This window comes from Penicillium digitatum, chromosome 3, assembly GCF_016767815.1.
Source record: "Penicillium digitatum chromosome 3, complete sequence".
Lineage (NCBI taxonomy): Eukaryota > Fungi > Ascomycota > Eurotiomycetes > Eurotiales > Aspergillaceae > Penicillium > Penicillium digitatum.
This window is the reverse complement of record NC_089386.1, coordinates 1,527,164-1,541,088: the sequence shown is the minus strand read 5'-3', so window position 1 is coordinate 1,541,088 and position 13,925 is coordinate 1,527,164. Positions and strand designations below refer to the sequence as shown.

Genomic DNA, 13,925 nt, shown 5'->3' with positions numbered 1-13,925 from the left:
TGTTTTGGTTTATTTTAGTGGCATTTGCAAAATATGATGGCGGAATCCCGTTACCTATGCATCTAAGAACTACGATCCATGTACATATGTACCTGTCAATGTATGGTGAAGCTTATACTTCGAAAGGAACGGGTCAGGGATAAGAGCCATGGATGTGCGATGTCGCATGGGGGTGGTGTCACGCTTAGCCCGATAGGGAATAGTGCACATCCCCTGAAGTAAAGCAAACACGCCGCGTATCTTTTTTTATCTTCAACTGACATAGGACTCCGGATGACATAGGCCTGGAATTTATCTTTGCAACCATTTTTAATCTATTAGATTTTATAATTTTTTCCAGCATTTGTCATTTTCCTTTTGGTCTGTTTTTCCGCCCAGCTCCCGCTCGACGCGATCTCAACATTTCAATCACCCACCCGATCCGGCTCCCATTATTCCTTACTACTGATGAACACTTTGAATTCGTCATAACGATTTCGACATAATGGAGATCGCCTCATCAGGCGTTCCAAATGGCGTCTCGACGCCGGAGACCGCAGCTCTGATTGACTCCGGTGCGGTCATTCAATACTTGACCGAAGTGCTCCAGGTGACACTGGGAGCCCAGAGGTCCGAGCTAGAGAGCGCAGGGAGCTTGCTTTCAGAATCAAGGTACAATGAAACACTGCAACGGTGTACACGGTTTGCCTCGGAAGCGCAAGTCGCACTCTATGTGCAAAAGGACATTGTGACAGCGGAGGAAACCAACGGCGAAACGGAGGACCAAGGTACGTCCAACTCAAGCGCTTAGGTGTTGGAAGATATGATGCTAACTATGCTGCCGATGAAACAGCGGTGCAATACGTCTACAACCTCTCCTCCGATATTTCGTCCGCTCCTACAACAGTGTCCTCGGTGGCCATCATCAAACGGCCTGCCCCAATCGACATGAGTCTTCCAATAGCGTCGCAGGTTCAAGTCATGAATCTTCCCGGCCCAGCTTCTCTCAGCAACACCACCGCCCAGCAAGGGAATTCCATGTCACCTTACCAGATCCTACATTTGATGATACACCATGGCCTCAGTCCTTATTTCGAATCCTACACTCGCAGCCAAGAGACAGCCGTCGGCACCAAATCGAAGACGGATACGGAGGCGAAGACCGGTATCCCAGGAACAAAGAAGAAATTCGCAGACCTCGAGCTGGGATTGATGCACCTCCAGCAGAATGTGGAGATTCCAGCTCTGAACCTCCCTCTTCATGAAGTGGTACAGGCTGCTCTGAAGGAGGCAGAAGCACGTGGCATTAAACCATCTGTCGAGTTGATTCCATCGACGGTACTGGAGAGCAGCGCTTTCACAAATAGCATTCAGAATGTTGTGAATGGTTGGATTAGATCTATCCAGACGATTACTAAGATGTCCCGCGACCCAGACAGTGAGTCTGCTTCTCCCGAGGTCAATTTCTGGCTGTCACTAGAGGCTGCGCTGGAGGGAATCGATGCTCAGCTCCAAAGCGAAGGGGTCCGGTTGACCATGGACATTCTCCGCCATGCCAAACGCTACCAGCCGACTCTCAGTTTCGCGGCAGACACTGGACTGAAAGAGGCCACCGAATTGGTCCAGAAGTACAACCAGTTGATGCGAGATTTCCCTCTCGATGAACTCCTGTCTGCAACTTCCTTACAAAAGGTCCAGGAATCACTCAACTTGATTTTCACTCATCTGAATAAGAAGTTGAAGATTTGCCCCTACCCCATCAAGCGGGCACTCTCACTTGTCGAAGCCATCTCAGGAGATCTTGATAAGAGGATTCATGAGCTTATCACTGGGCGTGCCATCTTGCATCTGGATTATCGTGAGTTCCGATCTCTAATGAAGACCACGCAAGCGATCTGGCGTACTTGGGACGAGAACCTAAAGGAATTTACAAACGTTGCTCGTGAATCAACACGGCGTCGCAATGAAAAATTCATTCCGATCAAAATCAATGCTCGACACGACAAAACCCGCGAGCGAATGAAGTATGTCGACACATTCAGGATCAACCACGAACAGCTCCAGAAAACCATTATCAACGTCCTCGGACCTAACAGCTCTTCATCTGCCGAGAATGGAGCGGGAGTTGATGCTGACGGAGCTGTGATAGTCGAGGAGATTGGTGACGTCGATGCCGTGGAGGAAGTTGCGCACGCTTACGCTGCTCTTAAGAATGTGGACGTGCTGGATGTTTCACCTGAGGGATCTCTTACCTGGGAGCAGGCCGAAATTGCCTACAGTGAGCGTACTTCCCGTGTTGAGAATTCCATCATTGCTCGTCTCCGTGACCGTCTGGCGACAGCTAGAAATGCCAATGAGATGTTCCGTGTATTCTCGAAGTTCAACGCCCTTCTTGTTCGTCCTAAGATTCGTGGTGCAATTGGCGAGTATCAAACCCAACTTATTGACAATGTCAAACGAGACATCAGTGCTTTGCATGAGCGCTTTAAGCAACAGTACGGTAATTCGGAAGCTCATGCTATGGCCCAACTACGGGACTTGCCACCCGTGTCGGGTGCTATTATCTGGACTCGCCAGATCGAGCACCAGCTTAATGGCTACATGCGCAAGGTCGAAAACGTTCTCGGTGAGAACTGGCACTTACACGCCGAGGGCCAGAAATTACAGAATGAGGGTAACTTGTTCCGCAAGAAGCTAGACACCCGGCCTGTGTTCGAGTCATGGCTGTGGGATGTTCAACGGCGCCATTTTACAATCGCTGGACGGCTGTTTAATGTAGTCCGCAACCGATCCGCAGGAAATGTTTTGGAGCTGGCCGTCAATTTCGATGCTCAGATCATTGCCCTCTTCAAGGAGGTCCGCAATCTTATTTGGCTCAACTTCCAGGTTCCTCACGCTGTCAGCAATATCTCGAAGGAGGCGAAGCGTGTTTACCCCTATGCCATTAGTCTGATGGAGAGTGTTCGCACCTTGTTGCAGACAAATCGAGCAATCGCGTCGATGACCGATGTCAATATGCTGCTTAACGGCTACATGAACGATGCACAGATTATGGTTGCTAAGGGCATCCCCCTCCGGTGGGAGTCCTTTGTCCATTCTTACGAGCTGCACGTTAAGCAGTCAGCACTGGCAAATGGTGCTATGGAGGCGTCTTTGCCTGGCCGTTCTGAAAGCAAGCATGTTCAATTTGTTCGCGAGTTTGCCGTTTCAGCATCCACACTCCAGACGAAAACTTCTGTGCTTGAGACCATTAACGAGAACATTCAAAAATCGATCCATGAACTCAAGACATGCCCATACGACGCATCGGCTTTTAAGCAACGCTTGGACAGTATTCAAGTTTCTGTTGATAAGCTTAACCTTGAAAACTACGTGAACCTTGGATACTGGGTTGCTGAGCTCAATGGAAGCATTGAGACAATTCTGCGTGATCGACTTCTTCGCGCTGTGCGCGAGTGGATCATCACCTTCCAAGGCACCAACAACGAAAACTCGACTACTTCTCATCATCAACTTGCAACGGCCGAAACGGATGCATTGAATTACAAGATCCAATTTCCTGAACTCTTCCACGAGATTCTGATGAAAAACCAAGTCCTCCACCTGGACCCGCCGTTGCAATTCGCTCGCGCAAGCTGGTTCTCACACTTTGATTCATGGCTCGGTGTGATTTGCAATCTGGAAAAAATCAAACCCTCTCGTTATCAGATTTCGATTGTTGTACAAAATGTTCGCCTGTCCGAAGTCTGCTTCTCCAACCTCCCTCAAAATTGCACCAATGAGCTCAACGAAGTCTATAATGTTGTCGAGTCGAGATTGAATGATGTTTCTGAGTATGTCGATAAGTGGCTGCAGTTCCAATCACTTTGGGATCTTCGGTCTGAGCAGGTCTACGAAATTTTGGGGAATGATCTATCTCAATGGCTTCAACTTCTTCAGGAAATCAGAAAGAGCCGGGCCACATTTGATACTTCTGAAGTCAGCCGCGGCTTCGGAAACATCAGAATTGACTACGAACAAGTCCAAACCAAGGTGAATGCCAAATACGATCAGTGGCAGCATGAAATCCTCATCAAATTCGGTTCCAAGCTTGGCAGTCGCATCAGAGAGGTTCACTCTGAGATTTCTGCTGCCCGCAGGGATTTGGAAGGCCAAACACTGGAGGCCTCTTCAACGGCGCATGCCGTGTCTTTCATTACCATTGTTCAGCAGTGCAAGCGGAAGACACGAGTCTGGGAGCCCGAGGTTGATCTCTTCCGCCAGGGTCAAACCACACTCGCCCGCCAACGTTACCAGTTCCCCTATGACTGGCTTCACGTTGAGAATGTTGATGGTGAGTGGGCGGCCCTGAACGAGCTTCTAGGCCGCAAGAGCAAAATTGTCAATGAGCAAACTGAAGGCTTGCGTGCAAAGATCAGCGCCGAAGACCACGTCATTGCCGGCAAGATTGCTGAAGTTATTGGCCAATGGAATGACGAGAAGCCCGTATCTGGCACTATTCCACCCGAGGAAGCATCCCGTACCCTGAGCTCTTTCCAGTCTCGCCTCGAGTCTCTCCAGTCTGAATTTGAGATGGTGTCAAAGGCCAAGGAAGCTCTTGATCTTCCTCCAAGTTCCGAGTCATCCCTTCCCCCCATCCTTGAGGAGGTCCAGGACTTCATGTCTGTCTGGGCTGCTCTGGCAACTATCTGGAACAGTCTTAATGACCTTCGCGATGGGCTGTGGACAAGCGTACAACCCAGAAAACTCCGACAATCTCTCGACAACTTGATCAAAATGACCAAGGAAATGCCCAGTCGCATGAGACAATATGCTGCCTTTGAACATATTCAGAACGTCCTTCGGCAGCTGCTGAAGGTCAACTCCCTTTTGTCAGACATGAAATCTGAAGCCGTCAAGGAAAGACACTGGCACAAGATTTACAAGAGTCTTAAACCTGACAAGCGTTTCTCTCTTGTCTCTTTGACTCTTGGTGATGTCTGGGATTTGCAACTCGCATCGAGCGATCCCATCATCCGAGCTATCATCGCGCAGGCACAGGGTGAGATGGCATTGGAGGAATTCCTGAAGTCTGTTCGTGAGACTTGGCAAAACTATTCTTTGGACCTGGTGCACTACCAGAACAAATGCCGTCTGATCAAAGGCTTTGACGATCTGTTCGCAAAGTGCAGCGAGAACCTCAACTCCCTCCAGGCCATGAGACATTCTCCTTACTACAAGGAATTCGAAGAAGAAGCCACATCTTGGGAAGATAAGTTGAATCGCGTCCATGTTCTTTTCGACGTATGGATCGATGTCCAGCGCCAATGGGTCTACCTGGAAGGCGTCTTCACCGGCAATGCTGACATCAAGCATCTCCTTCCTTTGGAATCGGGCCGTTTCCAGAATATTAACTCCGAGTTCTTTACTGTCATGAAGAAGGTGTACAAGTCTCCGTTTGTTTTGGATGTTCTCGCAATCGTTGATGTGCAAAAGTCCTTGGAGAGACTGGCTGATTTGCTCAACAAGATCCAAAAAGCGCTCGGTGAATATTTGGAGCGTGAACGTGTCTCTTTTCCTCGCTTCTACTTTGTTGGAGATGAGGATCTGTTGGAGATTATTGGTAACAGCAATGACATCATCCGCGTCGCCAAACATTTCAAGAAGATGTTTGCTGGAATGTCAGGCCTTGTCATGGATGACGATAACAACATCGTTGCATTCACTTCCAAGGAAGGCGAAGAAGTCCGTTTGAAGAAAGAGGTCAACCTCCTCAAGACTCCTCGAATTAATGACTGGCTCTCCGCGCTAGAGACCAGCATGAAGTTGACTCTAGCAGAGCTTCTCGGTGAGGCCGTTGAACAGTTTGGAGTTCTTTACCACAGCAGCGATGTGGACCGAACGGCTTTCAATGACTTTTTGTCTAACTACCCTGCTCAGATTGTGGTCCTCGCCAGCCAGGTTACATGGACCAACGCAGTGCAACAGTCCTTGGAAGAAGGAGGTGCAACTCTCCCCGCATTGCACGGTTCCGAAGTTCGGATACTCGAGTTGCTGGCTGCTACGGTTCTTGGTGAACTCGATCCGATCACTCGCAAGAAGTGTGAGCACATGATCACGGAATTCGTCCACCAGCGCGACTGCATCTCCAAGCTCATAAGTCTCAATGCTACGACACCCACGCACTACCATTGGCTCCTCCAAATGCGTTATGTCTTCCAAAACTCGGGCGATTTCTTGGAGCGCTTGTATGTCCACATGGCCAACGCCAAGCTCGCCTACGGATTTGAATATCTGGGCGTGCCTGAACGTCTTGTCCGCACGCCTCTCACAGATCGTTGTTTCCTTACCCTTATGCAAGCTCTTTGCCAGCGCCTGGGTGGTTCACCCTATGGTCCTGCTGGTACCGGAAAAACCGAATCAGTCAAGGCACTGGGCCTGCAACTCGGTCGTTTCACTCTTGTCTTCTGTTGTGATGATACATTCGATTTCCAGGCAATGGGTCGTATCTTCCTCGGTATTTGCCAAGTTGGTGCGTGGGGTTGCTTTGACGAGTTCAACCGTTTGGAAGAGCGTATTCTGTCAGCTGTCTCTCAGCAGATTCAAAATATCCAGATTGGCCTGAAAACAGGCGGCGATGGCGACAAGTCCCAAATCGAACTAGTCGGAAGACGACTCGCTGTAAACTCCAACACCGGAATCTTCATTACCATGAACCCTGGTTATGCTGGTCGTTCCAACTTGCCCGACAACTTGAAGAAGCTGTTCCGAAGTGTTGCCATGTCCAAACCGGACAAGGAACTGATTGCAGAGGTGATGCTTTTCTCCCAAGGTTTCAAGCAGGCCAAGCCTCTCTCAAAGCAGACAGTTCCCTTCTTCGACCATTGTGCTTCCCGACTCTCCAAGCAGGCCCATTACGACTTCGGTCTCCGTGCATTGAAGAGTGTGCTTGTCAGCTCAGGTGGTCTGAAGCGCGCTCGTCTTGCCAACTCCGAGGGAGACCTAGGCCCCGACGAAGTTATCGAGCCTCAGATAATTGTTCAAAGCCTTCGAGAGACAATCGCTCCTAAGCTTATCCGAGAAGATGTGGAAATAATGTTGGAAATTCAAGTTGAAGACTTCGCTGGTGTAGAATATGTGCCTGCCAACTTCGAGAAACTCACCCAGGCGATCCGTGATATTGCTACTAAAGAGCAACATCTCGTCGACAGTGAGATGTGGATCACCAAGGCACTGCAACTCTACCAAATCCAATGCATCCACCATGGTGTCATGATGGTTGGAAAGTCAGGGGCTGGTAAATCGGCTGCCTGGAAGATTCTGCTGCAAGCGATGCAGCGCATCGAAGGGGTTGAGGGCGTCTTCCACATCATCGACTCTAAGGTCATGTCTAAGGAGTCTCTTTATGGTAACCTTGACAGCACTACCCGTGAATGGACGGACGGTCTATTCACTGGAATTCTGAGAAAGATCGTGGACAACCTCCGAGGCGAGGACAGCAAACGTCATTGGATTGTTTTCGACGGAGATGTTGATCCTGAGTGGGTTGAGAACCTGAACAGTGTTCTGGATGACAACAAACTCCTCACGCTCCCCAATGGAGAACGTCTCAACCTACCTCCCAACGTTCGCATCATGTTCGAAGTTGAAAGCTTGAAATATGCCACCCTTGCCACCGTCAGTCGTTGCGGTATGGTGTGGTTCAATGCCGACACTGTTACTCCAACTATGATGATCTCGAACTACGTCGAAAGCCTCAGGACAAAGACCTTCGAGGACCTAGATGAAGACAGCGCACCTGGAGGAACAGCAACGATCCGGACACAGGATGCCCAAGACACAGTTGCAACTATCCTCAAACAGTTCTTGGAGGTCGATGACCTAGTTCTCAAAGCTTTAGAGGAAGCAAAGAAATACAACCATATCATGGAGTTCACGGATATCCGTGCTCTCAACACTCTCTTCAGCTTGTTGAACAAGGCCTGCCGAAACGTTCTCGAATACAATGTCCAGCATCCAGACTTCCCTCTGGACCCTGAGCAGATTGAATCCTATATGTCCAAGAAGCTTCTTCTGACACTAGTCTGGTCTCTTACCGGAGATTGTCCACTGCGTGACCGCAAGGCATTCGGAAAATACATCACTGGAATGTCCACTATCGATCTTCCGCCGGACGGCGAGTCTTCTCTTATTGACTACGACGTTGTTCTTCCCAAGTCTGATTGGACTAGCTGGCACTCACAGGTGCCCACAATTGATATCAACACACACTCAGTCACTCAAACTGACGTCATTATCCCCACGGTCGATACTATCCGTCATGAGGATGTGCTGTATTCATGGCTTGCTGAGCATAAACCCTTGTTGCTTTGTGGTCCCCCTGGATCCGGTAAGACCATGACATTGTTTGCCGCACTCCGAAAGCTTCCGAACATGGAGGTTGTTGGTCTCAACTTTTCGAGTGCTACAACACCCGACCTCTTGGTCAAAACCTTTGAGCAGTACTGTGAGTACAAGAAGACTCTAAACGGCGTAGTGATGTCTCCGAACCAGATTGGCCGCTGGCTTGTCATTTTCTGTGACGAGATCAATCTTCCGGCCCCTGATCGCTACGGCACTCAGCGCGCCATCTCCTTCCTGCGCCAACTTGTGGAGCAGAATGGCTTTTGGAGAACTAGTGACAAGACCTGGGTTACTTTGGATCGCATTCAATTTGTTGGTGCTTGTAACCCTCCCACGGATGCTGGTCGTACACCGATGGCCGAGAGATTCCTGCGTCATGCGCCCTTGATTATGGTCGACTACCCTGGCGAAATCTCTCTCAACCAGATTTATGGCACGTTCAATTCTGCTGTGCTGAAGATCCTTCCGTTGCTGCGTGGATACTCTGAGGCCCTCACTAAGGCTATGGTTCAGTTCTACATTGAATCCCAGTCCCGCTTCACGCCCCAAATTCAGCCCCACTACGTGTACTCGCCGCGTGAGCTCACCCGATGGGTTCGTGGTTTGTACGAGGCCATCAAGCCACTGGAAACTCTTTCTGTTGAAGGCCTGGTCCGCATTTGGGCGCATGAAGCCCTGCGTCTATTCCAGGACAGACTCGTTGATGAAGATGAAAGAGCTTGGACGGCAGATGCTGTCCGCCGGATTGCCTTGGAACACTTCCCTACAATCGACGACCAAGAAGCACTGAAAGGCCCGATACTGTTCTCCAACTGGCTGTCTAAGAACTACGTGCCTGTAGAACAGGAGAGTCTGCGTGAATTCGTGAAGGCGCGTCTAAGAACCTTCTGCGAAGAAGAGGTGGATGTTCCGCTTGTTTTGTTCAATGATGTCCTTGAACACGCGCTGCGTATCGATCGAGTCTTCCGCCAGCCTCAAGGTCATCTTATTCTCATCGGTGTGAGCGGAAGTGGAAAGACGACCCTATCTCGCTTCGTCGCTTGGATGAATGGCCTGAAGGTTTTCCAAATCAAGGTACACGGAAAATACTCTTCAGAAGATTTCGATGATGATCTTCGTAGTGTTCTTCGCCGGGCAGGATGCAAGGGTGAAAAAATTTGTTTCATTATGGATGAAGCCAACGTCCTTGACTCTGGATTCCTAGAACGCATGAACACACTACTTGCAAACGCAGAGGTTCCTGGTCTCTTCGAGGGTGACGAGTTCTCTTCGTTGATGACTGCTTGCAAAGAGGGTGCCCAACGTCAAGGCTTGCTTCTTGATTCGCAGGAGGAGTTGTACAAGTGGTTCACCTCGCAGATTGTGAAGAACCTGCACGTTGTGTTTACCATGAACCCACCAGAGGAGGGCTTATCTTCAAAGGCAGCTACTAGTCCCGCCTTGTTCAATCGTTGTGTCCTGAACTGGATGGGTGACTGGTCGGACCAAGCCCTGTTCCAAGTTGGCTCCGAGCTCACTCAATCAGTCGATCTGGATAAGCCAAACTTCGTCTCGCCTGATGGCATCCCAGTGGCGTACCGGGATTTAACTCTCCCGGCATCACACAGAGATACTGTTGTCAATTCCATGGTATATATTCACCACTCTCTGCATCGCTTCAATGGGCGGCTTCAAAAGCAACAGGGCCGGGCTACTTTCCTCACCCCTCGTCATTATCTCGACTTCGTTGCGCAGTACGTTAAGTTATTCAACGAAAAACGCGAAGATCTTGAGGAACAACAGCGTCACTTGAACATTGGTCTCGAGAAGCTGCACGACACCGTGGACAAAGTGAGCGACCTTCGAGCTAGTCTCGCACAAAAGAAGACACAATTAGAGAAAAAGGATACCGAAGCGAACGAGAAATTGCAGCGCATGGTTGCTGATCAGCAGGAGGCGGAGCAGCGGAAGCACGTTTCATTGGAAGTGCAGGCCGCGTTGGAGATCCAAGAGAAAGAAGTGGCAACTCGGAAAGATGTTGTCCTGCACGATCTGGCCCGGGCTGAACCCGCTGTCTTGGAAGCCCAGAAGAGTGTCAGCAACATCAAGCGCCAACACCTCACGGAAGTTCGATCCATGGGTAACCCTCCAGCAAGTGTCCGACTTGCACTGGAAGCCGTATGCACACTCCTCGGTCACACCGTCGACAGTTGGAAGACAATTCAAGGTCTCATTCGCCGGGATGATTTCATTGCCAGCATCGTCAACTACGATAATGAGCGCCAGATGACGCGCAGGCACCGTACCAAGATGCAGAACGAATTCCTCTCGAAGGAAGACTTCACATACGAACGAGTCAACCGCGCTAGTAAGGCGTGTGGTCCTCTGGTACAATGGGTCGAAGCCCAGGTCAACTACTCTGCAATTCTTGATCGTGTTGGTCCTCTACGTGAGGAGGTGGAACAACTCGAGGAGCAGGCCCTGCAAACCAAGGCTGAAGCTCAGGCCATTGAAAGTACCATCAACAGCCTCGAGAGCAGCATCGCTACCTACAAGGCCGAGTACGCGGCCCTTATCAGCGAGACACAGGCGATCAAGACCGAGATGAGCCGAGTTCAATTCAAGGTCGACCGTAGTGTTCGTTTGCTTGATAGTTTGTCCTCTGAGCGTGGGCGCTGGGAAGATGGGAGCAAGTCATTCGAAACTCAGATCGGTACCCTGGTTGGCGATGTCCTCATTGCAGCTGCATTCCTTGCATATGCTGGTCTTTACGATCAGCAATTCCGCAAGGCAATGGCTGAGGACTGGGTCCACCAACTGGGGGCCTCTGGCATTCAGTACAAGCCTCACAACCCGATCACGGAATACTTGTCCAATGCCGATGAGCGCCTAACCTGGCAGAGCCATTCTCTTCCCGTTGACGACCTTTGCACAGAGAACGCCATCATCCTCAAGAGATTCAACAGATACCCACTTATTGTTGATCCATCTGGCCGGATCACTGAATTCCTGCAGAAGGAAAGCAAAGAACGCAAGCTTACTGTCACGAGTTTTTTGGACGATTCTTTTGTCAAACAATTGGAGAGTGCTTTGCGTTTCGGAAACCCCATCCTTATCCAGGATGCCGAGCACCTGGACCCTATTCTCAATCACGTTCTTAACAAGGAATACCAGAAGACTGGTGGCCGTGTCCTCATTCAATTGGGCAAGCAAGAGATCGATTTCTCGCCATCCTTCAAACTCTTCCTATCGACACGGGATCCGTCTGCCTCGTTCCCGCCAGATATTTGCAGTCGCACCACCTTCGTCAACTTCACTGTCACCCAGAGCAGCTTGCAAACACAGTCTCTGAATGATGTCCTTAAATTCGAGCGGCCTGATGTCGATGAACGTCGCAATAATCTTGTCAAAATGCAAGGAGAGTTCAAGGTTCACCTTCGACAACTTGAAAAGCGTCTTTTGCAAGCTCTCAACGAGTCACGTGGTAATATTCTCGATGATGACAATGTCATTGAAACTCTTGAGACTCTCAAGAAGGAGGCTGCCGAAATTTCTCTGAAGATGGACCAGACGGAAGGTGTTATGCTCGAGGTGGATAACGTTACGCAAAACTACAGCATCATTGCACGTTCATGCAGTGCCGTCTTTGCGGTTCTGGAACAGCTTCACCACATCAATCACTTCTACCAGTTCTCTCTGCAGTACTTTGTCGACATTTTCAACTCTGTTCTCTACCAGAACAAACGCCTTTCTCAAGAAAAGGACCACTCTGCGCGTGTCCAGATCATTCTTAGGGACTTGTTTATCAATACCTACAAGCGAACCTCGCTGGGTCTTGTTCAAAAGGACCGCATAACACTTGCCATCCTGCTTGCTCAGGCTACTCCATTCCCCATGGATAGGACCATTCTCGACCGCGTCCTGGATGAAACAGTGGAAGGCACGGATCTTTCAACCGCGGTGGACGCCCGCGATCAAGTCATGACGAAGTTAGCCAATATGTCCCTCTTCAAAGACCATATTTTGAATGTCACCCAAGAACAGTGGGATCGCTTCTTTGGCGAGGAGCTTGCAGAGAACGTCGTTCCGGTCATGTGGGACGAGAGTGTGTCACAGCTCGACCAGCTCCTCCGGTCCTTGCTCCTTGTCAAGATCTGTCGCATGGACCGATTCGTGCCCACTGCCGAGCGTTTCGTTGAGGCGGTGTTCGGCCGCGAACTCTTCGAGGGTGGTGCCGATCTAAAGGATGTTGTTGATCAAGTGACTGCAACCAGGCCCATCGCGCTCAGCTCCAGTCCTGGCTTCGATGCCAGCTACAAGGTCGATGCTCTTGTCGAAGCCACACGCGCAACCTGCGCCAACATCGCCATGGGTTCCAACGAAGGTCTTGAAAGCGCCGACAAGGCCATCAGCAACGCTGCTGCAGTCGGTAACTGGGTGCTGGTCAAGAACGTCCACCTGGCGCCTGCTTGGCTGCAGAGTCTCGAAAAGAGGCTGGATTCCCTCAAGCCACATAAGGAATTCCGCCTCTTCTTGTCTATGGAGTCCAGCCCAAAGATCCCTGTCAATTTGATCCGGGCTTCGCGTGTGCTCATGTACGAACAGCCCGCGGGTGTGCGTGCAAATATGAAGGATTCTCTCTCGTCGCTGAATGTGCGAGCCAGCAAGCCTCCCATCGAAAAGGCCCGAGTCTATCTCTTGCTCTGCTTCTTGCACGCCGTTGTCCAGGAAAGACTTCGCTATGCACCAAGCCTTGGATGGAAGGGCTTCTGGGAGTTCAACGACAGTGATGTAAGTACTCTGAATCCATTGATTTGTGCTTTGCAAAGATGCTAACACTTCCGCTCCTAGTACGAATGCTCAGCCTTCATTATCGACCACTGGGTCGATTCAGTGTCTCAAGGCCGTTCCAACGTCGCTCCACAGAAGATTCCATGGGAGATGATCCGCACTCTAGTTGCAGAGATGTACGGTGGTAAAATTGACGACGCAGGAGACTACCAGCAGCTTGAGAACCTGGTCAACAGCTTCCTCACACCCGCCGCCTTTGAAGACGGCTACAAGCTCGTCTCGGGTGTAGAGAACGACAACCTTTTGACTCTGCCGGAGACCACGAACATGCGCGACTTCGTTGCTTGGGTTAACAATCTGCCCGAGCGTGAGCCCCCTACCTACCTGGGTCTCCCTGCCAATGCCGAGAAGCTCTTGCTGGTCGGCCATGGTCGTAAGATGATTTCCGATCTCTCGCGCGTTACGACTCTTCTTGATGAAGGAGAGCAGTTGATGATCGATAACTGATCTGTGATTGTTTTGGATTGTACTCGGGGTTCCTAAAAGGACTGTGCTATCGTTTTACTGTTGGCGGAGGAGTACACAAACACCCGCTGGGGGATTTCGATTTCTTGCCTACGGGTTATTGGTTTTGTATCCAGCCTTGCATCTTTCTATGTACATTTTACTCTTATTTTGAGGATTAACACCCGAAATGTCTGATCTTTTCTGTACAATGACTTGTAGCTTTCATCTCGATGCATCTTCCACGTATCATTATACCACAAGTCCCAGTGAGCCCGGTTGTACTCTCA

At 50.1% G+C, this 13,925-nt stretch overlaps 1 protein-coding gene across 1 annotated transcript; it reads left to right on the top strand.

Moving 5' to 3' along the window:
- Window positions 1-484: 484 nt before the first annotated feature.
- Window positions 485-13,638, top strand: Pdw03_8091 (Dynein heavy chain; the record flags this gene model as incomplete). Its single annotated transcript, XM_014677744.1, has 3 exons — window positions 485-767; window positions 833-13,131; window positions 13,192-13,638. 3 exons carry the CDS (start codon window positions 485-487, stop codon window positions 13,636-13,638), a joined length of 13,029 nt encoding a protein of 4,342 aa, XP_014533230.1.
- Between the last annotated feature and the right edge of the window lie 287 nt (window positions 13,639-13,925).